General features: G+C 44.4%; 2 protein-coding genes across 3 annotated transcripts; one reads left to right on the plus strand and one right to left on the minus strand.

The window, feature by feature from the left end:
- Window positions 1–1266: 1266 nt before the first annotated feature.
- ginm1 (glycoprotein integral membrane 1) lies at window positions 1267–5659 on the minus strand. Its single transcript, XM_075459707.1, has 8 exons — window positions 5490–5659; window positions 5261–5332; window positions 5088–5187; window positions 4579–4733; window positions 3959–4118; window positions 3624–3853; window positions 3019–3182; window positions 1267–2899 (listed from the first exon to the last, which is right to left on the minus strand). The coding sequence occupies exons 1-8, from the start codon at window positions 5571–5573 to the stop codon at window positions 2794–2796; spliced, it is 1071 nt and encodes a 356-aa protein (XP_075315822.1). The 5' UTR covers window positions 5574–5659; the 3' UTR covers window positions 1267–2793.
- Window positions 5660–5672: 13 nt separating this feature from the next.
- On the plus strand, window positions 5673–25048 carry ppil4 (peptidylprolyl isomerase (cyclophilin)-like 4). Of its 2 annotated transcripts, XM_075459705.1 has the most exons (13): window positions 5673–5769; window positions 6052–6119; window positions 6805–6869; window positions 6960–7077; window positions 7320–7462; window positions 7739–7835; window positions 7974–8090; window positions 8178–8302; window positions 8411–8477; window positions 12987–13098; window positions 13603–13699; window positions 13832–13964; window positions 24692–25048. In XM_075459705.1, exons 1-13 carry the CDS (start codon window positions 5700–5702, stop codon window positions 24884–24886), a joined length of 1407 nt encoding a protein of 468 aa, XP_075315820.1. In that variant the 5' UTR covers window positions 5673–5699; the 3' UTR covers window positions 24887–25048. The 2 variants fall into 2 exon arrangements, with proteins under 2 accessions (XP_075315820.1, XP_075315821.1); XM_075459706.1 differs by lacking the exon at window positions 24692–25048 and having other exon boundaries at window positions 13792–13880.
- Window positions 25049–25679: the final 631 nt, after the last annotated feature.

Below are 25679 nucleotides of genomic sequence, written 5' to 3' on the forward strand. Positions count from 1 at the left end.
TGTCTGTCCACTTGTGTTCATTGAGAAAACAGTTTCAAGCTTTATATGTGTGCATGTTTTTGGGTTTGTGTGTTGTTGGGTGTCCAGTCAAGGCTCCCATGCACAAATCCAAGTTAATCAGCATTAGGATTTCTCTACATTCACTTTGTATTTGCCAGCTTTGTTTAATAATTGGCTGATGTGGATTGCATGAAACTGTAAAAATATTTTGCCTGATTTACAGATTACTCAATGAAACTGACATTCATCTTAACTGTACATATACAGCTGGATCATTTTTAGCAGGGATGAGCTAGTACTTCATATTTCTTTTTAAAGTATTTTTTTGGGCCTTTTATGCCTTTTTTTTATTTTTTATTTCTTGTGTTTACCTTGAATAGGGATGGCTCAGGTGATCCTGAAACATCCCATAGTTAAGCTGCTATAGGCCCAGACTGCTGGGGGGCCTCATCTGTCACATCTTTCCTCACTTTACTCTCTTTATGTATATGTGATATTATTATGGTCATTAACTCGTGTTTCCCTGTTCCAACAGATATCCTTTGAATGGTGTTACAGTGCTGCCGCCGCTGCGGCCCTCCCCCCCTCCCCCCCTTTCTGTCTTCTCAAACCCCAGCTGGTGGAGGCGGATGGCCACCCTTCCTGAGTCTGGTTCTGCCAGAGGTTTCTTCCTGTTCAAAGGGAGTCGTTTCTCTCCACAGTCGCCTCAGGCACGCTCAGGCCGGGAGATTGGACCGAAAAACAAAAAGTTTTCAGTGCAATCTGTTGGTTTCCTTAGCTAGGAAATTGTTTTTGAATTGGCTCTATATGAACGAATTGGATTATTTTATGAATTATGATTATTATTAATTAATTGAATTCCAATTGGCTTGAATTGGACTTACTATCTAAGTGCCTTGAGATGACATTTGTTGTATTTGGCGCTATATAAATAAAAATGAATTGAATGCCTTTAATGTTAGGGCAGTTGGAGAGAGACAGGAAGCAGGGGGCAGAGAGAGGGGAAAGACACGCAGCACAGCGCCGCTCGGTGCGGGAGTCGAACCGGGGCCAGCTGCAGCGAGGACTGTAGCCTCTGTACATGGGGCGGCCGCTTAACCCACTACACCACCGACCACGCCATACTTCACATTTCTAAGTGATTTAGCTCACCTGTATGTAAAGAGGTGTTCAGGTGTAAACCTCTGTGCATTTCTGTGGAAGCTTAAAGAACGCTGTCTGCTCTGCTCCCACAGGCTCAATCACCAGACCACATGTCAACATGAGTCATAAAGAAAGCATTTAATGAGCACATTTTGGACTCCAAACCGGTCCAGCTGTAATTCATAGTTTATGCATACAGATAACACATGGACCTAATATCATTTAACAAAGCAAATTCAAACATTATTCGTTGTTCATTTCTTCAGCAGCGGGTCAAAATTCATGCCTTCACACTGTCGACCATAAAAGCTACTTTAGTTTCATCTGCAGTGCTCTGTGGAATAGAGTTGGATCAATTTGAGGCTGGTTTGGTTAAGGTTTTGACTGATCATGCAGAGTTTTAAAGTATAACAACCACATTCACTATCTAGCCTACACATGCATCGTTTTGCTAACGCAGTACATCATGCATCCTGCAGTTTAAATGAGTCCTGTGGAGGCTAAGTCATTAATTCAGCTGCTCTAAGGTACACAATACACATTTTAAAACCAAAAAAAGCATATTGATTAAGGATTCTTGAGACCTGTCCAGCTGTCTGATCTCTCAGACCCAACCTGATAGAATATCTGGAGCAATATTGAATAAAATAAGTTCAACATTTGAATCTCTCTGAGTTACACATTTTTGATCACATGAAAGTATTAGTAACAGGAAGCCATACACCAAACTGATTGAAGTGTCATACAATCCCCTCCCCCACTCTTCAGTGATAGAATCCCCAAAACAGTCACTGAGGCACTGTGAATGACAATCAACAGAAGAACCTCAATAATGTGCAGTGGGCCTCCAAGGCACATGCTTTTTCAGTACAGACATTCAAATCAAGACTTTCTAAACTGACACATAGCATGTAGACACATAGCATGTAGACACATAGCATGTAGACACATAGCATGTAGACACATAGCATGTAGACACATAGCATGTAGACACATAGCATGTAGACACAGTGCGTCTCTCTGCTGACATGTTGTCCTGGTTCATCAGCAGAAACACATTCAGAAAAAAAGCTTTTTCACAATGATCTTCTTTCACATAAGCAGACACTACCTGGTCCATAAAAAAATATACACCAAATAAACATTGTACTGCATTCCCAAAAACCTTTGTTTGGCTGTGGATTACAATTTCAGAGGGAAAAAGGTTTTGAACCAAAACAAAAAAAGTCTTAACATTGGAACAGCTCCTAATACTCACTTTGTTCTCATTCTCTGGTGAAACACAGATTGCATTTCAGCTTCCTCCTACAGGGACGGGACCTTGATACTTATGTGCCACAATATTTTGGTTTTAAAGGAAAAGTTTCACACACTTTGAGGAAATGCGCTTATTTTCTTATTGCCCAAAGATCTCTGCCAGTTTCTCTTCTATTTTGGACTGAATCATGCAGCTGAATTTTTGGGATTTACGTGGATTATGGTAAAACCTGCTCCTGTTTCATGGCCAACACATTTAAAGGCTGAACTGAAATGGAAGTGGATGACAGGTCTGATGACGAGCGTTGAACAGAGCCAAACTACACCAAAGTTTTAAAGAGAGGCTTAAAGAACAAAAAGGACCAAACTAGAAGGAGGTGGTCGAGTTGAGATTCAAGGCTTCTTCTCTTCTTCAGCTGCATCTATTTCAATGTTTTCCAGCAGATTGCACTTCTCATCCTCTGGCATTAAAGTGACGGGGTTTAGGTGAAAAATGTGCCTGGAAAACAGGAAATAAAAGGTTCTGAACATAATCATTTATTAGACTATACCCTCTGGACAGTACAGAGGGTATAGTTATATCAGGTATATCATTCAGACTGCATTCAGCAAACCTACTTGTGTTCACAAGTGGGGAAGAACACGTCCAATATCTTGACGATTATTGCTGATCCAACAACGCCGATCACAACAACCCACATAACCAGGAAGAAGAGGGGCAGGGACTCGGAGCAGAAGCGCCGCAGACGCTCCCTCACCTGCTCTATCCACCGACACATGGCCTGCGGAGATGGACATGGAGATAAGAGCATTAACATCCCCCTCCCTTTGTGCACTCTGAGTTTACATTAGGACTTCTAGAGACTGCCATTCGTCAGACAGTCCTGGTAGGTACATCTATCAAAGGATGACACGTGGAGATGCTGGCAGGGCTATACCACTCACCTCTGAAAAAGTCAAAAATACATTTTAAATGGTCAAAACTTTCCTAGCCTCTGGCTGAGTGCACAACAATAAAATCCTAGATTCACAAAGAAAGCTTCATTTTCAATAAAGGCTCAGTTCATGGACTTTGACAGATCTGATCTCCTGAATCTGTCACATTCCCTTCCTCCTGCAGAACAAGCCACACCTACAAGCAATTACACTCCAGCACAGGCCGGAGGCTCCGATGCAATGCGTGCTGTTTGCCACCACCTGGATGGAGCAGCACTTTGGCTTACTGAGTAAGAAGACACAAACTCCTTGGGTGGAGTTTTCATCCGGCTCTGATCAGCTTGGCTCTGATCCCTGTCATCAAATTCATCATCATATCTGACATCAAACAGCAGGTCGGGGTCAATACGCAAGGGGGTCTCTGGGAGTTTTCCTGGGGATGCAGTCTCTTCCTGGGTGGTCTCTGTGTGCTCCTCTGGGTACCGGCTGGTGGTCTGGAAGATCAGCTGTTCTTCATCTGATTTAAAAATACATGAGAGAAGAAAACACAGCAAACTGTACTTCTACAGAGCACAACATGAACAGCAACAACTAGTATACGAAAAGAAAACCAAAAACAAACCTTTCCTAGAATTTGGCTGATATGTGACGAGCACATCGTTTTCTCTTGGAACCCTGAAGATCTCACTGTGTCCGATGGGGTAGATGTTGGTAAACTGAGCCACCTTTTGAAAGTCCGGGCTCATCAATATCTTCACCTCACACATGTCAGGCTGTTGGACCTGAATGACACAAAGTTATTCAGCAACAGCTTTCCTTGGTCCTTCTGTAACCCAGCGTGGCATTTTTCCTGAATGTGAACCCCTCAACACCTGGGGGGGGCAGATGTTGAGTGGCTCAGCTCAGAAAGTCGACTTCCAGCTGGAAAGGTGGTGCTACCATCTCCACTACGTCCATGTGTTGAAGTGTCTATGCACAAGACACCGAAGCCCATTACAGCATTATGTTAAACTGTGTGAGACTCTACTCAGAACGGCCTGCATACTGTACATATTGATAGATATATGTTTTTATATGTCCAAAATAAAGCTGTGAGTGTGCATGAGCACAAAGACACAGAACCCAGACTGGGTTCAGACAGCATTTATCTGGGACAGACTGTGGAGTACAGCACAATCTGGGAGTGTCTCCCAATATCTAAACTTTGACAGACATGTACCACATGATGCAAAACATGTTTACCTCTTTGCCCTCCATTTCTATGACTTCACTGAACACCTGCAGAGCGACCACCTCCTCCGAGTCGCTGTAGAGCCTGTTCTGGCTCACCATCACCCGGGTGACGGTCGACACCACGTCCCCAGAATCCAATCTGCTGCTTCCATTGATGCTGTCCACTGGAAATAAACAAACCAACACAATTTCAAAGCTTTTGCCATAAGCTCCACCAATAAATAGCAGGAACGTCATCAATACAAAGTCTTGTTATGAATTAAACACCAACATTGAGAGGCTGTTCTAAAGGTGCTGAAGAGAAATCTGCAGAATAAAGGAAGAGGAAACACAAAGGAGAGGGCCACAGTAACACACCCCTCCACAACTCTTTCCACTTTCACTTCCTGGCAGCATCTTGTATGACACCGTCCCATTAACTTTCAGAAGCGACCCAGGTTCAGAAGCAAATGTTGGGGAAAACTCTATCTTTATCAGAGAAAGAAGCTTGTGATTTCTTAGTGCTGAAGATGACTCACAGAGAAGAGCCTGACAGTTGAACCTGGTGACCTCTGACAGCTCCACTGGGATGTCATTGACCAATATCTGCTCTTCACCCACCGAGATGTTTAAGTTGATCTGCAACAAAGGAAGCGCAACAGAAGGCTGGGCATTGCTCCTCTGCTTACTCATTCCATTTACATCAGCTTACCTGTAACTTGTTGGAATCTTGCAGATGGGTGTCCGCAAGCGTCCCCGCTGTCACGTTAATCAGGATATTCTCCTGTGGGAATCAACAATTACGAGTAAAAAATATGGAAAACTGCACACAGGCGTAATGTCTGCCAGATAGTTTTCCAACAAGTTAACGGTCAGAAAGCTAATGCTAGGCTAATATCAACATAAGATGGTATATATATATAGATATATTTGGTTCTTACGGTATTCAGCTGCCTGGCGGCCGACTCTCCGTCAGCTACTGAGACCAGAAGAAGAAACACAGCACAAAGTGTTGGTCCTGTCATCTCTGTTTTGTTCTGACTTCACTTACAAGCATCAAGATCGCTACAACAAAAACATTGAGCAGTCATACACACTGCGCATGCGCACACCATTTCCACAGCTTTCTCGCGAGAACCTGGGACGTCAGCATGGCGGTGCTCCTTGAAACTACTCTGGGTGATATTGTAATTGATCTGTTTACAGAGGAAAGGCCTAAAAGTAAGACGGTGTCGGGGTTTGCACATGACAGCAGCTCATTGCATGAAGTGACTGATATGTGTTTGTGCCACTGGCGGGCTGAGTTAGGAAGTATGCTGCTGTTAGCTATCGCTGTTAGCTTGTTGGCGCATTCATTTATTTCTTCCACATTTGCTCGCTCGGTTTCCTGTTAATCAACCACTCAAGCTAACGCCTTAACGCCTAATACACGCCAGCTTGTTCTAAGGATGTTGTCTGTGTTTGTAACTGTTTGTGTAACTACAACTCTGTGCTCTTTTACAGCTAGCCTAAACTTTCTGAAATTATGCAAGATAAAATATTACAACTACTGCCTCATCCACAATGTGCAGGTAAAGCTTCATCAAAACCAGAAATGATTCAAGTTTTTGTTCGTATTTGTTCAAACGTTTCACAAACTAATGTTGACTCACCTGATGGGGGCGCTAGAGATAAAGCTCACTTTTCCACCTACCACAAAGCATGAGTTAAAGTCATTTCAGTAGTCCAGTGCAGTGCTGGACCAAAGCCCCTGTTAGTGCTGCTGCCCCCCCATCCACTCTGATGGCACGTGGCATGCTGTGAGGGGCAGCACTGATGCCCGGGGCTGGGGATGGGTGGTGTTGGGTGGTGTCGGGTTGGCAGGGCTCAGGTCCTAGGTCCTGTGTCTCAGTGATGGAGGTTACAGTATGTCTTCTATAATGATTAGTTTTCAATAATTAACCCTAACTTACTCTCAGTAAACGTCTGTAAATGTGACTGCAGGCTTTTTCCTACAACATGGGTCCAATAACTTGGATTCGCTGTGAATTACACTTGTGGAATATTTCATGGTTTGTTTGACATCTCCCCATATAGTTATGCTGTTAAATCTACTTTTTTCTTTTTATCTTTTTTTTCTTATCCTGTGCAGGGCTTTGATGATATGTAAATTGTATTAAATGTCGTGTACTGCAACTACATTTAGGTACTATGTTTAATGTTCTCTATGGGGTGAACAAAGAAACAAGCTTAATTCCATATTTGTCTCATTCTCAGAGAAACTTCATCGTGCAGACTGGTGATCCCACGGGAACAGGTCGTGGAGGAGAGTCTGTCTACAGGTCGGCCATTTTACTCACAGTTTTTGTAGTTTTTTTTTTAACGTAGCAAGTTGAACACAGTAACAGTTTTTCTCTCCTCTGGGATATTAGCAAACTTTATGGAGACCAGGCCCGTTTCTTTGATGTGGAGAAAGGACCTCGCATTAAACACAGGAAGAGGGGGACGGTGTCCATGGTGAACAATGGAAATGATCAGCATGGTTCTCAGGTGAGTGAGATGGACACACGCACTGTGGTTGGTTGGATTGAACTTCCAGAGGAGAGAATGTGCTCAATTTCCTATCATGAAATATCATTTGATCAGTGTTCTAAAAATCAGATCACCTAACAAGCTCAGAAAAATGGGAGTTATTGTCATAACTCCAAATGAAAATGAAAATCTAGCTGTATTTATTTGTCCCAGATGTGTCACAAGACAGACTTCCTATATCAGTGTTCTGTAATTCCTAGTTTCTCATTACAACTGGTGAGAACCTGGACTACCTGGATGGAGTGCATACTGTGTTTGGAGAAGTTACAGAAGGTATGGACGTCTTGACCAAAATAAATGAGGCCTTTGTTGACAAGGATTTTATCCCATTTCAGGACATCAGGTGAGTCGGGGGGATTTTTTTATCTATACCAAACCTGAAGTGCCACATGAGTGTGACTTGAGAACCGAACCCAACTCTGCATTCAGTGTTAAAAATGAAAATTTATTTATTTTTTCCTAAAAACACAAGCTTCTTTCACACAGCATCATGTTCTTATGTCCCAACCAAAGTGCATCCATCTTTGTTTGGTCCTACTGATCAATGGAGGTGTTGTCACTTTGAAGTAAATCGTGATGATTTTTCAATCCTTACCAAAGCCTTGTCATTTTGTTGTAGGATAAACCACACGGTGATTCTGGAGGATCCGTTCGACGATCCTGCTGACCTGCCAGTGCCCGATGGGTCACCCGAGCCGACCAAGGAGCAGCTCGATGTGAGTACACCACGCTCTGTCGACATGTGCTGCCACAGAGCAGGCATTAAACCGAGGAACACTCCGCTAAGTATGTCTCCATGAACAAGGTTATCCAGTACCTTGCATAGGCCTAAATGTTTGGTCATGGGTATGCAGAGTGGCCGTATTGGAGCGGATGAAGAAATTGACGATGCAGAAGGAAAAGGGGCCGAGGAACAGGAGGAGAGGCTGAAGGAGAAAGAGGCCAAGACTCAGGCTATTCTGCTGGAGATGGTGAGTCAGACCTGCTGGTGGTCCTCTTCTGCAGTCGGATACCAAAGATGCTGTCAGCTATATACCTTCTGCTGCTCCCTCCTCCAGGTGGGGGACCTCCCTGACGCAGACGTGAGGCCCCCAGAGAACGTTCTGTTTGTGTGTAAACTGAATCCAGTAACCACAGACGAGGACCTGGAAATCATCTTCTCTCGCTTTGGGGCCATAAAAAGGTGATGCTGCCCTCCAGCTCCCACAGATGTGCGTTCTGACCTGTCCCTGTGGACATGTTGCATGTGCTTACACTGTACCTGACATCACTAATGTCTCTTTTCTTGTAGCTGTGAGATCATCAGAGACTGGAAAAGTGGAGATTCCCTCTGTTATGCGTTTATCGAGTTTGAAAAGGTGAGGAGCTCATGTGTCAGAGTTTTCTGAGAAGTTTCCAAAGTTTTAAAGGACTGGTTCAGAAAACCTGCTTCTACTCAAATACACATTGGACAAGAAGCTAAAATGATCATAACCCTTTGAAAGCAGCCCTTGTAAAGGCTCCTACGCACTCAACTGACTGCCATTGGGCACATCTGGAGTGTTGGTGAACATCTGTCTCTCCTGTATTTTCAGTGTGTAACAGCATGGTCAAACTTGATCAGTGTTTCCTTTCCAATATATTGAATGTTCAGTGAGGCAGCTCCCTGATAAATCAAATCAAATTTATTTATATAGCAATATGTACAAACAGTTCAAAGTGCTTCACATAAAATAAAAGCATTGCAGCAGGGAGTGTAAGAAGCATTAAAAATACATAAAAGAATATAAAGAGAAACAAATAAAATCATTTAAATGAATTTAAAAACAGGCAACAGTCTAGATAAGTTAAAAGATATTTCATGCATAGACACATGAGAAAAGAAATGTTTTTAACCTGGATTTAAAAATGTCTCCATTTGGTGAAAGTTTAATCTCCACTGGCAGTTTGTTCCACTTGTTAGCAGCATAACAGCTAAATGCTGCTTCTCCATGTTTAGTCTGGACTCTGTACTGGACCAGCTGACCTGAGTCCTTGGATCTAAGAGCTCTGCTGGGTTTATACATATCACAGATGTATTTTGGGCCTAAACCGTTCTGGGATTTGTAAACCATCAGCAGGCTTTTAAAATCTATTCTGTGACTGACTGGAAGCCAGTGTAAAGATATTAAAACTGGTGTGATGTGTTCAGATCTCTTAGTCTGGGTTAAAACTCCAGCAGCAGCGTTCTGGATGAGCTGCAGATGTTTAATGCTCTTTTTGGGAAGTCCAGTTAAAAGAGCATTACAGTAATCGAGTCTACTGGAGATGAATGCGTGGATGAGTTTCTCCTGGTCTGTTTGGGAGAGGAAACCTTTAATTCTGTTGATGTTTCTGAGATGGTAAAAAGCTGCCTTGGTGACAGCTTTGATGTGGCTGCTGAAAGTCAGATCTGAGTCTATCAACACTCCGAGGTTACAAACTTGGTCAGTGATTGTAAGGGCCCAAGTCTCAAGATATTTACCAACGCTGACCCTCTTCTCTTTGCTACCAAACAGAATGATCTCAGTTTTGTCTTCATTTAATTGTAGAAAATTCTCTCTCATCCAGGTGTTTACTTCCTCCAGACACTGACACAGTACGTCTGCTGGGCTGCAGTCGTCCAGTGACAGAGACACATAAAGTTGTGTATCGTCTGCATAACGGTGATAATTGATGTTAAAGTTCTGCAATATCTGACCCAAAGGGAGCATATACAAGTTAAACAGAAGAGGTCCAAGAATTGACCCCTGGGGGACTCCACAAGTCATGGCCACTCGCTCAGATTCATAGCTGCCAATTGTAACAAAATAACTCCGGCCTTCTAAGTAGGACCTGAACCAGTTAAGGACCGCTCCAGAAAGTCCAACCCAGTTTTCCAGCCTTTGCAACAGGATTCTGTGATCTACAGTATCAAACGCAGCGCTGAGGTCCAACAGAACCAGGACTGAAACATTACCAGAGTCAGTATTATGCTGTTCAGTGAGGCAGCTGCCTGATAGGCTGTTCAGTGAAGAGAATGGGAGCACAGCAGGGAGGCAGCAGTGACGGCAGAAAACAAAGCGCTAACGTAACGTCACAATCTCTACTCATCTTCATTTCTTTAAAACAAGCAACACTTTTACAACATTAGTGTCATCTGGACTGAAGAAACTGCAGATCAGCAGATCAGCATTTATTTCATTCTTGGAAAACCCAAACAAGCAGTTGTTTTTGTAAATTGGGACCTAATTGCTACTTGTATGCAGAAGTACTTAACATTTTGCTAATAGACACTACAGACATATATGCCCAGTTTGACACCTTTAGATATAGCAACATCTGAAGAGATGATCAAAACAAACCATTTAAGGTTTGGCATTCAGTTTCCTGTTCACACACAGCTTTGGTGTCCCAACATTTGTGAAAATGCAAGCCGCGGCTCGGCAGTGTGTCCCGAGCCGCGGCTTGGCAGTGTCCAAAAAGGGTGGAATATTGAGAGCCATTCAAAACCAAATGCTGGCTTGAGTTGCCCAGCATTTAGAGGTGGCTTTTAATTCAACACTCGTTGAGCCGTGGTGGCTTTTATCACATTTTTCCATTCAGGTGCTCGTCAGTCGGTAGTAGATAAATATATCATCAACGACGTGGAAAAACCCCGCAGGATGTGAAGAGGGGAAGTTTGTTCTTGTGATGCCATATTGTTTATGGTCTCATGGGCTTACTTGAGTCAGTGTGCTAGAGAAGTGACAGTTATGTAAATAGGTGGTGTAATATCCCAGACCTGGTTCAGGTTGGCCAGCTGTCCAACAGAAATATTAGAACATGTAAAGTTGGATGTTGTGGAATTTGCCCAGTTTATGACTGAGATTTCTGACTTTTGATTATTAAATGGCAACTTCCCTGTTAAAAAAAAAAAAAGTTGAATACCTTTTGCACAGTTACTTGTAGCGAGGTCTGTAAACATGTTAGTCAGGGAGGGGATGAGGTGCAAGTCCCAACACACTGCACTGAAACCGGACAAACGAGTGCATGATGAGAGAGTTTAGGTGACTAAGAACCTCATTTAGATTCTCTCAATATAGGTATACGCACGCACACACACACACACATATATATAGGCCTATATATACACACACACACACACACATTTCAAAATATTTTCTTATATCACTCCAGTGAGTTAGTAAAGCCTTTTGGTGAAATACAATACAACAGTTGAATGTTGGAGCCTATAGCAGCTGCTGTCCTGAATATAAAGAGGTCTGATATCAGGCACAGAGTGAAAGACATTTTTGGAAAAAGTTAAAGGCCTACAGAAAGGTGATTTTTTTTTTTGCACAAAACTGAAATAGCAGATCGATTCCTTATATAGCATGGAATTTTTTTATGATTTTAAAATAATTTTAGGCCCCTGGATAGTCCTGATTAGGCCCAATAAACTATCACCACATTTGACTCGAATTTGGCAAACTGGAACGACAGGTGCGTGACGTCACGAGTGCCAGCTGCTGGAACAACCCCCAGTAGTTCTAGTAGCGAAGCCAGCAGTTTGCCAGACCTGGACAGCTTCTTCACGGCAAATTTCGATGTGTGCCGCGGGACGTCGCTTGGAAATATAAAACGTTGGGTTCAGTGCAGTTTTTATTGCGAGTAGATGTACGAAGTGCGTGTGTTGTCCTCAGCACCAGCAGCTCACACCACCGGGGACAGAGGAAGCAGAGAGACCAGCGGTCGGACAGGAATCCACCTGGCGGAGAGAGTGGAAATCAGCCGGCAGAGCGATCATGTCCACGTCGGGGCGCTTGATGATCGCTCTGCCGGCTGATTTCAGGGCAACCATCCCGCGGTGTGTCCGCTCTCCGCCAGGTGGATTCCCCCTGAGTGTCCGCACCGTAGGGAGCTGAACACGGCGGGATGGCTCCGGCTGATTTCACCAGAGAGGAGGCAGGCGGACAGGGAGACACAGACACAAGTTCCGACCGCAGGTCTCTCTGCTTCCTCTGTCCCTGCAACATTTGAAACATTTTCAGGTGAGAAAGTAGTCGTTTAGATCCCCAACGTGTGGAAAATCTGACAAAATACCGGCAGTTTACCATTTTGTTCCGACGAATTCGGCGCTGCTAAAGCTAGCCGCAGTGAGCAACGCACTTCCGGTTATTTTGACAAAATAAAATACCCGTTGCCTTTTACCATAGGGAAAGCCATTACGTGCTGTTGTGTTGAAAACAGGAAGTGAACCTACCCTTGTTGTAGCTAGCTTGAAACTGCGGTTTTGACAGGAAATGACGGTATGCCGGGTTGCCGCCGTCCTGCAGCGCTTCTGTCTCGGCTTGTATGGTGTCGCGGGGCAACTGATTTGTCACTCACAAAACAAGTTAAATTGTCGCTAGATTCAGCCAGATTGAGCCCGAAAGTCGCTAAGTCGCTAGATTATTTTTCTTGTCGCTAGAGATGGCCAAAAGTCGCTAAATCTAGCGACAAAGTCGCTAAATTGGCAACACGGCAGCCACGAAAAACCATGGCACTTGTGACGTCGCACGGAAGCCCCGCCCCCAGTCTGGAATTCCAGGAAGGTTTCCTAGCGGCAAATTCAAAATCGCAAATTTCATGCGTTTATGAAATGTTTTGGTGTAGAGTCCAATGATCATTATTGTTCCTCTGTGTATGTATTATCATTATGTATTGGGTGTAGTGTCAGCTTTCTGTAGGCCTTTAAGTCGAGTATTCCAGCTGCCTTCAAGTTTCAGTCGCAGAAAAAAATTGCTTCACTTAATATGTTGGGAAGATTCCAAAGAGAAAATGAGACTTGTAGTTTAAATGTAAGGTGTGTTCTTAAACAGTCTTTCTCCTTATTTAGAGTAACCTCTCTGTACATTTTGTCTCAACAGCAAGAAGACTGTGAGAAGGCTTATTACAAAATGGACAACGTGCTCATTGATGACCGACGCATTCATGTAGACTTCAGCCAGTCAGTTGCAAAGATCAAATGGAAAGGGAAAGGTACTCTTGCTGAGGCCTCTCAATTTTTTCCCCCTAATTTATATAAAGAGAGTAAAGTAAAGTTAATCTTCATATTGACTGTTATTGTCTTCCTTACTCTGAGTTAACTTGCCTTTCCTTCATTTCCTCTCATCCTCTGTCCTTGGCTGCACGGTGGTGTGGTGGTTAGCACTGTTGCCTCACAGCAAGAAGGTTCCAGGTTCAACACCCAGCTGGGGCCTTTCTGTGTGGAGTTTGCATGTTCTCCCCGTGTATGCGTGGGTTCTCTCCGGGTACTCCGGCTTCCTCCCACTGTCCAAAAAATCATGCATGTTAGGTTGACCACCTGCTGGTGGTCGGAGGGGCCGATGGCGCCGGTGCATGGCAGCCTCGCCTCCGTCAGTGTGCCCCAGGGCAGCTGTGGCTACAATCCAGTAGTCTGCCACCATCAGCATAGCACTTTGAGATTCCGTATGAAATGAAAAGTGCTTTACAAATGTAATTGATGATTATTATTATTATTAGGTGGGAAGTACACAAAGGATGACTTCAAAGCCTATGAGAAAGATGTGGAGAGCCGATCCAAACTGGCTCTGAAGGATCAAGTCAAGCCTAAACAAGAGTATCCTTGTGTGTTAAATGTGTCATAAATCCTCATTCTGCACCACACGTTTCAGATTCCATGTCTTTTTTTCCTGACATTTCTGCTCTGAGTTTTGAAACTTCCTGGAGATTGCCATAACTTTTCCAAAAGTTCCAAGTATGACCTGCTGATTGAGGAAGAAGAGCTGACGACAAGCCATCCCCACTCTGAGAGGAAACACAAGGAGAAGAGGCACCACCATCATTCAGATGATGAAGACGGCAGAAAGTCCAAAAAGCACAAAGTAAATTCACCCAAAAACACATTTCACCTTTTTTGTTTTACTCTGAATGTTAGAGCTAACAGTTATCATGTGCTCCTTGTGTTAAACGAGGAAGAAGGATTAAATACGTGCATTTTCTGCATTTTTACTGCAGGAAGCTTGTGTGGGGTCGGTTGTAAAAGCACGTGTTTGTCCTTGTGTTGCTGTCAGACACAAATCATTCTTCCAGGAAAAGTTGTTTCAGATTGCTCAGTAAAGTTGACCATGCTCTTACAAGCTCAGATGCCCATAAATGTGCTCAAACACTGTGTCCCATGTTCATTTAGCCCATTACACAGAGGAAACTGCATGTTGGAGCTTTAAAAGAAAGCGCTTTGATGAATCATTTATATTGATGAGTAACAGTTTGAAAATGGATCCATGTAATTATAAATCTGGATTTTTAGGACTATTTTATGAAGAAGCAGGAGAACAGTTGTGGTGATGCAGAAATGACACTGTGGGAGACTCCTTGACAACAGCAGATGAGGCTCCTTATTGTGTTGATATGAGTTCTATGCAGGGGCGTCAGCTGACCCAATACTATACAGGGGCACAACAGGGGCACAGAAATATGATGCTCGCGCGCAAAGCGCGATGGCTGTCCGAAAGTTATTTCTTTCGGACAGCCATTCTTGCCCACACTGGTTTCTAAGCCTGGTTTTCACAATCTTGAGCTTTGAGAAGGACCTCTCCAGTGTTGCTGTGGAGCAACAGTGGACTACAACTTAAGGAGGCAGCTAAATTAGCTGCCTCCTTAAGTTGTCTCTCCCTCTTTTCCGTGGGCATTTCGAATTGTCTGCATTTTAACACAACATGCAGGTGAATAATTCGAATTGTGCTTTATTTCCATCATTCATCTTGCTTGATAAAACGAAATGTCATCAGCTGCCTGTAACTTAGTTTGGTAGCCTACCACAAAACAACCTGAGCCATGTAAAACGTTGACTGCAAGCTAGCTGGCTGTCGGTGTTTTTTTTGCTACCTAAACAGTAGCTGGCTGTCAGATTATTTATGGTCACTAAACGTCCTAAACTCGACATTGGATTCAAGAGAAGTTGATTGTGATCATGTCTTGTAGCCTAGGCACTGTGTACACATTTCAAGCTCACCTTTCCAGGCAGTCAGGGCAGTCGCTCTACTCCCACAGTGTCTCTGCCGCCCTGTTGCGTGCGCGCTTGTTTTTTTTTTTTTTCTAGTGAAGCGTGCTGCTTGCCCCCCGCAACGCCCGCGCCCCTCCCTTTTGCCTAAATCTCCAGGTGTCTGGTGAATCTGAATGATTGACTTCAATCAAAATGACGAATTATACAGAAAATCATGTTGAAATATGAAATCATATTTGCCTATATTATTTTTTTCTCCTGTGCACGTCACTGATACCGGGGCACCTCAGATCTACAGGGGGGCACGTGCCCCCGTGAAAAGGGTCTCGCGACGCCGATGGTTCTATGTGTATCTCTACTAATCGCTCGACTGGGTTACCACGTGGGTGGTACGGGGTCGTCCTTACCTTATGTGCAAGACTTGAAATCAGGTCCCTGATCACTGTGAAGTCTTTCTGGGAACCCGTAGTGTACAATAAAATTGTCCCACAGACACTTTTCGGTTCTTTTGGTTGGGCGTTGGAATGGCAACCGCGAACTTCGTGAAGTGATATGTGATGACAAGAATGTCCTTTGTTCCACTGCCATCGGGTTCCCAGGAAAGGAGATCCATACAAAGCAACTCAAGAGGCCTCGTAGTGTTAATATTATCTAACGGTGCCACTTTCTCAGGTAATGCCTTTCGGCGCACACATCTGCCACAGGTTTACACCTTCCTTTCAACGTCTAAAGCCATTTTGTGCCAAAAGAACCACATTATTGCGGAGCTCAAGTCGCTGTAGCTCTCTCAACAAGAGTGGAAGTTCCGGGAGTTTGTTCCGTAGTGTGGGGGGTGGTTTCTCCCCGCACTCAAGCTGGTGAATGACGTGTCTTAAACACTGATCTGCCCTTTGTTTGCCTGCTAACTCGGCCTCAGTTAAGTGATGGATGGCTGGCAACTCTCCCAACTGATCCTCTTTCCCATAGCTATCAGCCACAGCTCTTGTGGAGGTGGTAAGAGTTTCAACCAAAGTAGCACCACTGGTGGTTGTCACCGTAGACCAACTGCCTCTCACAAATAGCTTGAACAACAGCTTGAGCAACCGCATCGAGATTGTTCGGGTCAGAGAGATGGTCGCAGGTGAACTGACAAATTCGCGCTCTCTCTTTCTGCGATTTGGGATCATGCGACAGTTCACCGTGAGGTCTTCGCGACAGTACGTCGGCATCTGTGTTTTGTTTTCCAGGTCTGTACAACAGTTTGAAGGAGAAATTGGACAATGTTGCAAGCCATCTATAGCTAGTAGCATCAAGTTTCGCAGTGGTCAGTATATATGTCAACAAGTTACTATCGGTAACAACAGTGAAATGATTACCGTATAGGTAATCGCAAAACTTTTGAGTCACTGACCACTTTAAGGCCAAAAATTCCAGCTTGTGAGCTGGGTAACGGCTCTACTCGCTAAACCTATGACACGGAGCTGACCTTTTTGTTCCTGATAAAGAACGGCACCAAGGCCGCTGGTGCTAGTATCAGTGTGAAGTACATACGGCTTTTGAGGATCGGCAAAGCCCAATACAGGAGCAGTGGTAAGTGCTTCGATGATTTGCTCGAATGCCTGGTGTCCACCGACTCTAAAAGGTTCCTTTGGGTTATGGTAAGTCTGATCAGTTGTTTGTTTCAAGTTGGATTTCTAATGTAGAGGTGGGTACCAAGAAGTTAGGCCGTGCAGGGGCTTCACAATGTTAGAGTACCCTTTGACAAACCTCCTGTAGTACCCAGCAAACCCCAAGAATGACCTCAATTCTCGCAGATTCTGAGGGACTGGCCAAGTTTTAAGAGATGCTATTTTCTCCGGGTCAGTTTCAACCCCATTTCTTGAAACGAAATGTCCGAGATACTTGACAGATGTCTGGAAAATGCACACTTTTCAGGTGAGAGCTTTAGACCAAACTCCTTAAGACGTTCCAAGAAACTTCATAAAACGAGCTTCATGCTCCTCCAAGGTCGTCTCGGAAAACCGAGACTTCCTTCAAGTGCATGTGGCCCATGCATTTCTCCATTAACCTTTGAAAGGTATTTGGTGTATTTGTCAAGCTGTGCGGCATCCGGTTAAATTCCCAAAACCCAAGAGGGCATACAAATGCTGTCTTGGGTTTGTCTGTCTCCTCAACTTCAATCTGGGAATAACTTGACTTTAAGTCAAGAACGGAAAACCACTGAGAACCTGAAAGTGCAGAGAATGTGTCTTCAAGCTTTGGAAGCGCATATGCATCTTTTATCGCCTGCAGTTTAACTTACGATAATCAATGCAGTCTAACGTCACCGTTGTTTTTTCTGACCACGACAATGGATGACTACGATTCCCTAATTACCCCAGTATCTAGGAGCTCTTGAATATGTTTGCGAACAGCCTCAACATCTGCTGGATGTGTTGGCCGAGGCTGCTGCTTAAAAGGAGTCTCATCTGAAATCTTAATGTGATTCAATTCAGTTTTATTTTTATATATCTCAAGGCATAAAGTCCAATTCAAGCCAATTGGAGTTCAATTCATTGTAATCATAATTATTTTCAAAATAATCCAATTCATTCATATAGACCCAATTCAAAAACAATTTCTTAGCTAAGGAAACCAACAGATTGCACTGAAACTTGTCCAATCTCCCGTCCTGAGCGTGCACGAGGCGACTGTGGAGAGAAAAAACTCCCTTTTAACAGGAAGAAACCTCTGGCAGAACCAGAACCAGGAAGGGTGGCCATCCGCCTCCACCAGCTGGGGGCTGAGAGGACAGAAAAGGGGGGACAACAAACACTGTAACACCAGGCCAGGGATACCTGCTGAGAGAGAGAAACACAAGTTATATGACAACAATGATGTCATATGTACATGAAGAGGAAAGAGAGCAGAGGGAGGAGAGGTGCATCATGGGAGCTCCGCCAGCAGTCTGGGTCTATTCATGGGTACCAGTCATGGCCTCCGCCATATTTGTATTCAATTTGACAGTTCTCCTCAGTTTCGCTATGGCGGTACACACCTCACACTTGAACGAGACGGAGAGACAACGATATTTGTTAAAAATTAACACTATTGGTTGCGACCCATATTTATAACTCTCAGTATTTTCTCCGCTAACCTCTGCAAAACGCCTGCCCTAACTCACGTTCCCGGATATTTATATCTGTGTGATCCACAATCCCTCCCCCTACAGCCGAGACAGCCTGAAGGCTTTTAAGAGCACGGATGCTGACCAGTATGCTGTTGATGGGTGAAGGAATCACGGATATGGCACCTAGATCAAAGACATAAAATTTTAAGCGTATGGTTTTGGTAGTAGTTTACCGTTAACGTTACCCTGATTGTGTTAGCTAGCGAGTTGTTAGCGCCACTCCCACTTTAGCTCGCTGCCAGCTGACATCCATGCTTTATCATCCATGAAGGGAAACGTATATGCAACTTTTCATGTAAACTAGACTGTTTGTGGTTAACTCGGATCATGCCAGTAGTCTCTTCTTATGGCAGCCAACCATTTATTCCGCCGGCCTACGTCCTTTGGGAGGGAATAAAACTGCATTTAGTGTTTTTTTTGTTGACTATCACAGCCAACAGCACAACATATTCGTCACATCTCTGTGAGGAAGATTCTTCATTTACAAGAACAAACTGGAATGTGTCAGATAAATATGACTTAAACCAGCCTAATGCAGTTCCTTTAATCCCAATAACATGTTCAAGTCTCTGTAATAAGATACTGTGATCGATAGATTGGATATAGGTCTATTATGAGCCAACACCTCTGAATCAAGAATAGGTTTTTTAAGTAAAGGTTTAATTACAGCAACCTTAAAAGTCTGAGGTACATATCCTGTCAACAAAGACAGATTGATCAAATCCAATATGGAAGTGTCGATTAATGGGAAAACCTTGAACAGTCTGGTTGGGATTGGGCAATGTTCCCTCTAATTTTTCATGTGTCTGGGCAAACACACAAGCTCACTGAGGACCACTGTGAGCAACATCAGATGTGCACGCTGTGGCCACACACCTATCACCTGTTCAAAACCTTGGATCATAGCAAGTAACATGGCTTATTAAAAGAATCAAATCACAGCAGCAATTTTCATTAGTTTACTTTTAATATAAGCGATTTGGCCCACTTAAAAAAGAAAAAGACAAAAATCTTGTTGTTCATGAGATGTGTAGTATGTTATATGTGAGAGTCATGCTTGCAGTCTGCATGTTTTGCAGAGTAGACCTTTCTCACTCGAAAAAGAAAAAAATTTGACCCAGTTTCACCGCTTGTTCTTCTATTTGCACATACTCAGACAGCCATTCCATCCTAAAAGAACCGCATTTCTTTTTTACTTTGGCTTGGTGAGTGGATGTGTCGCTGGCGCTGCGGGGTTGCGTCTCTTAACAACTCCGCCGCACTGTTGTTAAGCCTGATTCTTACTCGGCGCAACCTCGCTTTGACCCATTCTTACTAGCTGGTCGCAAATGGCGCAAACGGTCACGTGACCCAAAATTCCGCCACGCCCCCCGTCGCAAGCTAAAAAATCCTCGCGCGTCGCAAGGTCGCGCACACAACTTTTTTTTATGACTTCGCGCGAGCTCAACCGGAAACAGCTGACCAAGAGAAAGGAAACATGAACACTGCAGAGACCGCGGTGACCGAGAGGGTGCGCCTCTACAAACATCTGTACGACACGTCTATGAAGTTACACTGGGACAACGTTGTACCAAAGGACAACGTTTGACAACGTTTGACAAAGTTCGTCTTGTTGCAAAGGACGAACATTCCACCTTCTCTTCTGTTTTTGCCGCAGCCGCTTAGCTCTGAGATACATATACAGTTCTACACCCAGAGTAAATTCATTCCGCATCAGATGTGCCAGCCTCTGCTGACGTGACACCACAGGTGGCATTGCGTATGCTTTTCTTCGTCCGGTTCTTCAGCTTGTTTCCTCAACAGTGACGCCCGCTGGTCTGGAGAGAACTGCAAATGTGACGCATACTCGGCGCAAACTGCACTTATGAGCTGAAGGAACTGTGAAGGGGCTGGCGCTTTCGATGACGTCATTAATGGTTCTCGAGCCAGAACAGTTGCGCGGTTGCGCCGAGTAAGAATCAGGCTTTAGCTAGCTAACCTGCACGGCGCGTATGGGCAGGGCACATATGCAAGCACTATCAATGCCCTGATTGGCTGCATAGCGTAAGTAAACTCGTATCATTGGCTGAACACCTGTCACTCATTGCGTTACATTGAAAAATGCTACAGAAAAACACTACGCCTAGTATTAGATATTAATTAACACGTTGATGGTGAATTTTATTTTATGCGCTGCATAGATTTTCTTGTGCGCTGAGACTGTGCGAGCAGTGCGCGATTGCGCAGGCGCGCAGCTTAGAGGCAACATTGGGATTGGGTCTAAAACACAAGTTGATGGTTTAGAAGAGACTGTTGCTGTTGTTAGATCAGGAGATCAACTGGACAGAAGCTGTCTAAATACAAATCAGGTTCTAAAGATACTTCTAAAGCTGCTGTACTTGATGATACAGTTCTGTAATACATCAAAGATGCTATTATCAATCCATTTTCATGGACGAGCCTTGACCTGGGGGAGGGGTCATCAGGTGGTCCCCAACCTTCTCAGAGTGTTTCGACCCTTAACCACAACACTCTCCAGTTGGCGGGTCAGCAGTGCTTGGCCAAGTCACTGCCCCCCTCCTCCAGGCTTCCAGCTAGTGTCCTCTCTCTTATGCCAGAGCCAACAGGAGGCTCTCTCTGCCGCTTCTCCCAACCTACGAACGGCTGCTTTCCTCAAGTGTCCTCTCAATCCCACCTTTGTCATTAGATTCCACGCTGATTGAGCTGGGAATCCTCGACAACCCACTTCCACTGTTATCAGCCATGTTGTCCACCCCTTGTCCCGGCAGTCCTGGACAAGTTGTTGGTACTTTTCCTTCTTTCTCTCTGCCGCCTCCTCACAGTTCTCTTCCCACGGGACTGTTAACTCCACCAGGATGATCTTCTTATCCTCTAGAGACCACATGATGACATCTGGTCTCAGAGTTGTTGACAGTACCGCCTCTGGGAAGTGGAGTTTCCTCCCTAAGTTGACCTCCAATCCCCATCCCTGGGCTGTCTGCAGGAGATTCTGCTTGGCTTGGCCTTGGGCGCCTGGTCTCTGTCCCTCCTTTACAAAGGTGATGGTACTCAACAGCAGTTTTGTTTTGGCTGGGCGTTTTTTCCCCCTCTCTTGCTCCAGGATATCTGCGAGCTGTGCCAACACCTTGTCATGGCGCCACCTATACCTCCCCTGGGTCAATGCTGTTCTGCACCCTTATAGGATGTGCGCCATGGTTCCTTTACCGCCACATAGCCTGCACAGTGGATCCTCCCTCATTCCCCACCTGTGCAAGTTGACTGGGGTGGGTAGGGTGTCGTACACTGCTCGGAGCATAAAGGAGATATGGAAAGGCTCCAGCCGCCACATCTCGGTCCACGTGATGGTCCTTTTGGGAAGGTTCCACCTTGTCCAGGCACCTTGAGTTGCAAGCTCGATGGCTTTTGCTCTTCTTCCTTCTTCCTCAAGGCTTCGGACTTCCTCCTGGATCAAGGTCCTCTTTTCCCTGGGAGTGGACTTTGACCACTGCTGGAAGTGGGATGTTCCCAGACCCTGCCTTCCAGTGCAAGGGTTTCCAATGATGTCTCTAGTCCTCAGAGAAGATTCTGCCTGGTTAACTGCAGTGCTGGCGGCCCACTTCCTGCCAGATCTTGTTCTTATTCCTGCTTCCCTGGTTAGTTGGTCTTCCGAGTCCCTATATGTGAGGGAAAGTCTGCACTTGGCAACTTTAAACTCCTCAACAACAGAGGACAGGGGGAGCTGAAGCTGACCTGACCTTATGTAGAGCCCCACTGATGTAAAGCTCGGGGGTATTCCCAACCATCTTCGAAGGTGCTTGTTGAACTTCCTCTCCATCCCTTCAACTGCTGTTATTGGCACTTCGTAGATGGTGAGAAGCCACATAAGTCTTTGGAGTAGGCCATGTTGGTAGATCCAGCACTTATATTTCCCAGGCAGGCCAGACTTGTCAATTCTGTTCAACCACTCTTCAACTTGTTTTTCTGTGCTGGAGATGCTGTTTTTATCTGACAGGGAATCATCATACCATTTCCCAAGGCATTTAATAGGGTTCCCCTGGATGTTCGGGATCACTTCCCCTTGAACAAGCAGCTTGAACTTCTCAGTTGTTTTGCCCTTTTGAATCACCAGACATCTTGATTTCTTGGGCTTGAAGATCATTTTCGCCCACGTGGCCATACGATCCAGTTCCGCCAAGACCCATCTTGCCTGCACATGGGTTGGTGTTATGACGGTAAGGTCATCCATGAATGCCCGGATTGCTGGCTGTTGGCTTCCTGCAGCAGTCTTCGGTCCTCTTGACTTAATACTTGCTGCGGTGATGATCAGGTTCATTCCCATGACAAACAAGATGGGAGAGATAGTACACCCAGTTACTATTCCCTTCTCCACTGTCTGCCACTTTGTTGTGAACATGGCTGACTGGAATCGTAGCTTGATGTCTCCCAAGTAACCAGTGATCAAACCCTGGATGTGAAGTGGAATGTGGTAATGGTCCATAGCTACCCGGATCAAGTTATGTGGAATAGCCCCGTATGCGTTAGCAAAATCAAGCCAGGCTACTATTAGGTTGCCTTTCTTCTCCTTTGCTTCTTGGATAAGTTGGCTTAGGACCCCCGTGTGCTCCAAGCATCCAGAAAACCCTTCGATCGCACCCTTCTGGATAGAGGTGTCAATATATCCATTCCTGGTCATATACGTGCTCATTCTTCTGGCAAGCACGGAAAAGAAGATTTTACCCTCCACACTGAGCAGGGAAATGGTTCGAAACTGGTTAATCCGTGAGGATCCCTGCTCTTTTGGTACGAAGCATCCTTCTGCCCTTCTCCAGCTTGTTGGGACGGTACCTTTGGACCAGATTACCCGCATCAGCTTCCACACCCTTGTACGGAGCCCAGGAGCCCGGCGCATCTCTTGTATACTTTGTAGGGTATACCGCTGGGACCTGGAGCAGAAGATGATCTAGCATGCTTGACAACCTCTTGAACCTCTCTCCATGATGGTAATTCTGTGCTAAGGGAAGTTGCTGGAGGATCAGTGGTTCCAAGCCCGTGATTTTCTGCCAGGGCGACGTTTCTTGAAGGGTCACTGAATGACTCTTCGACAAACTCCTCCACCTCCTCCTTGGAACTTGTTAGAGTCCCAGACCTCGCCTCTCCCAAAAGTGCCTTGGTGAAGCGGTAGGGGTCTTTTATAAACTGGGCTCGTGCAGCTTCCTGTTTTTTCCGCCTCTGTCTTAGCCTCTCAGCCCTCCTTGCTCTGATCAGCTGCTCACGAAGGCTGGCTGTCAGTTCTTTTATTCCTTCCTTTTCTTCCATGCTTGCCAATTTGAATTGCTTCCTCAGAGCTTTAATCTCCTTCCTAAGTTGTTTGATCTTCCTTTCTCTTCTGTTCTCCTGATTTTCTTGTCTGGCCTTATTCTCTCTCCTTGGCACTGTTCCAAACTGTTCTTTAGCCAAGTTATAGGTGATGGCTGTCAGTGAATCCACCTTCCTTTCTGCTGATCCTGCTTGAGCTGCTTCAAGCACCTTGTCCAGATCTTCATCGAACATGGACCACATCACTGATAATAGTGGGAAGGACTCCATCAATCTTCTCTCTGATAGAAACAATTTTATTAATAAAGAAGCTCATGAAATCATCACTGCTGAGAGTTAAAGGAATAACTGGCTCAGCAGAGCTCGGACTCTTAGTCAGACTGGCTACAGCGCTGAAGAGAAACCTGGGATTATTCTTATTCTCTTCTATCAATGATGAATAATAAGCAGCTCTAGCTTTACGAAGGGCTTTCTTATACATTGTTAAACTATCTTTCCAGACTAACTGAGACTCTTCTAAATTAGAGGAACGCCACTGTCTCTCCAGCTTTCTTGCAGTCTGCTTTAAAGCACGCAGCTGTGCTTTTCTGTTGTTCTGGGTTTAAAAGTTTTCTTTAGAAGCCTGAGCTTAATCTGACGAGAAAAGAGTCATAGATAGATAGATGACTTTATTCATCCCCGAAGGGAAATTAGGTCATCATACAATAGAATAAAAAACTGAGTTAGAAAAAGGAATAAGAATATGTCACTAGAATGGGCAAAAGATTAGAATATTATATAAATATGATATCAATATGGTTATATTGCCACATATCACATATGATATGAAGTAAATGTTCCAGTATTTAAATATTTGAAGGTGACAGGTAGATTTAGTCCAGTTCTGAAACAGTGGCTCTGACAGAGGTAGATGAGTTCTAATCAGTCATGATCACTGAAGTTTCTTCTATTATATATTGTGAAACTTCAAACATTTGAATGTCTCAAGTTATCTGTTGTCTTTCACAGATGAGATATTATGTCAAGTTCAGAATTTTTTTCTCTGACACATTCTTTCTCATAATGTTTTCTTTCTTCCTTTTTACAGCTTAAAACACAACCTCACCATCTTCTCCAATTTTGTCCTCACCCGGTTTTTCTTTTTTCTTTTCCCACATTTCCAGGATAGTGAAGAGGGCAGACGTGACAGAAAGATGGCCCACCAGCGTTCCCGTTCCCGCTCCAGAGACCGGGACTACAAACACAGCAAGTCCTGGGCCAGGCATGGGAGAGAGGGACGTGATAAAGGCCACAGGGACAGGAGCCGCAGCCGCTCCCCCAAGAGGTCCAAGGATAAAGAGAGAAGCAGATTTAGATGATTCTGCAGGATGCCTTTGTGCCATAGCTTCTGAACTGTATTCAGTGTGTTCGATTCATTCAGCCTAAACTTTCTTTAAATTCGTTTGACCCTGACTCAGAAAAAGGTGTTCAGATCCTCGGCACATTGTCTAGATCAGCAGAATAAATGAATAACTTTGGTACGTCAGTGTTGTTTACTTCTTCTGCACCTTCCTCTTCCTCTCTGCCTGAATCAGAAGTGGCAGATGATTTATATCCCAACTTTGACTTTTTTTTTTTTTTTTTTGCATTCATCAACATGGAAAGTTGCTGAAGGAATTCCCAGGTGTCTCTTTCCACCCACCTTATAGAGCTAGTGACGCACTGAAATGTTGAAAGAAATTACTGGTCTGGAGCATTCAGGTGTGTGTTAAATTTAGGTGACAAGATTTTCAGTGCGATTAGATGATCGCACTTTTTACACAACGTGGTTAAGATACACGATTTCTCTAAGTTAGTCATGAAAACTCAAAGAAGCTGGTTGTTTTTACCAGTGTTTAGTTTGTGTTTGGCTTCTAGTTCTACAGTGAGGAACCTTGGAGTTATTTTTGACCAGAACTTATCATTTGACTCGCATATAAAACAGGTTTCTAGGACTGCCTTCTTTCATCTTCGTAATATTGTTAAAATCAGGAACATCTTGTCTCAGAGTGATGCAGAAAAACTGCTCCATGCATTTGTTACTTCAGGATTGGACTACTGTAATTCTTTATTATTGGGCTGTCCCACATATTCTCTGAAAAGCCTCCAGCTGATCCAAAATGCTGCAGCCAG

The sequence above is a fragment of the Odontesthes bonariensis genome, chromosome 24 (assembly GCF_027942865.1).
Source record: "Odontesthes bonariensis isolate fOdoBon6 chromosome 24, fOdoBon6.hap1, whole genome shotgun sequence".
In the NCBI taxonomy this organism is placed as follows: domain Eukaryota; kingdom Metazoa; phylum Chordata; class Actinopteri; order Atheriniformes; family Atherinopsidae; genus Odontesthes; species Odontesthes bonariensis.

Bases quoted from the DNA above. Each gene is read 5' to 3' on its own strand.
- ginm1 (XM_075459707.1), bottom strand. From the start codon at position 5,573: ATGACAGGACCAACACTTTGTGCTGTGTTTCTTCTTCTGGTCTCAGTA. The intron at 5,188-5,260 runs GTAAGCTGATGT...CCTTTGTTGCAG, and splicing joins AAGATTCCAACAAGTTACAG to ATCAACTTAAACATCTCGGT. The intron at 4,119-4,578 runs GTAAACATGTTT...TGTGTCATTCAG, and splicing joins TAGAAATGGAGGGCAAAGAG to GTCCAACAGCCTGACATGTG.
- ppil4 (XM_075459705.1), top strand. From the start codon at position 5,700: ATGGCGGTGCTCCTTGAAACTACTCTGGGTGATATTGTAATTGATCTG. The intron at 5,770-6,051 runs GTAAGACGGTGT...GCTCTTTTACAG, and splicing joins TACAGAGGAAAGGCCTAAAA to CTAGCCTAAACTTTCTGAAA. The intron at 7,078-7,319 runs GTGAGTGAGATG...TGTAATTCCTAG, and splicing joins ATGATCAGCATGGTTCTCAG to TTTCTCATTACAACTGGTGA.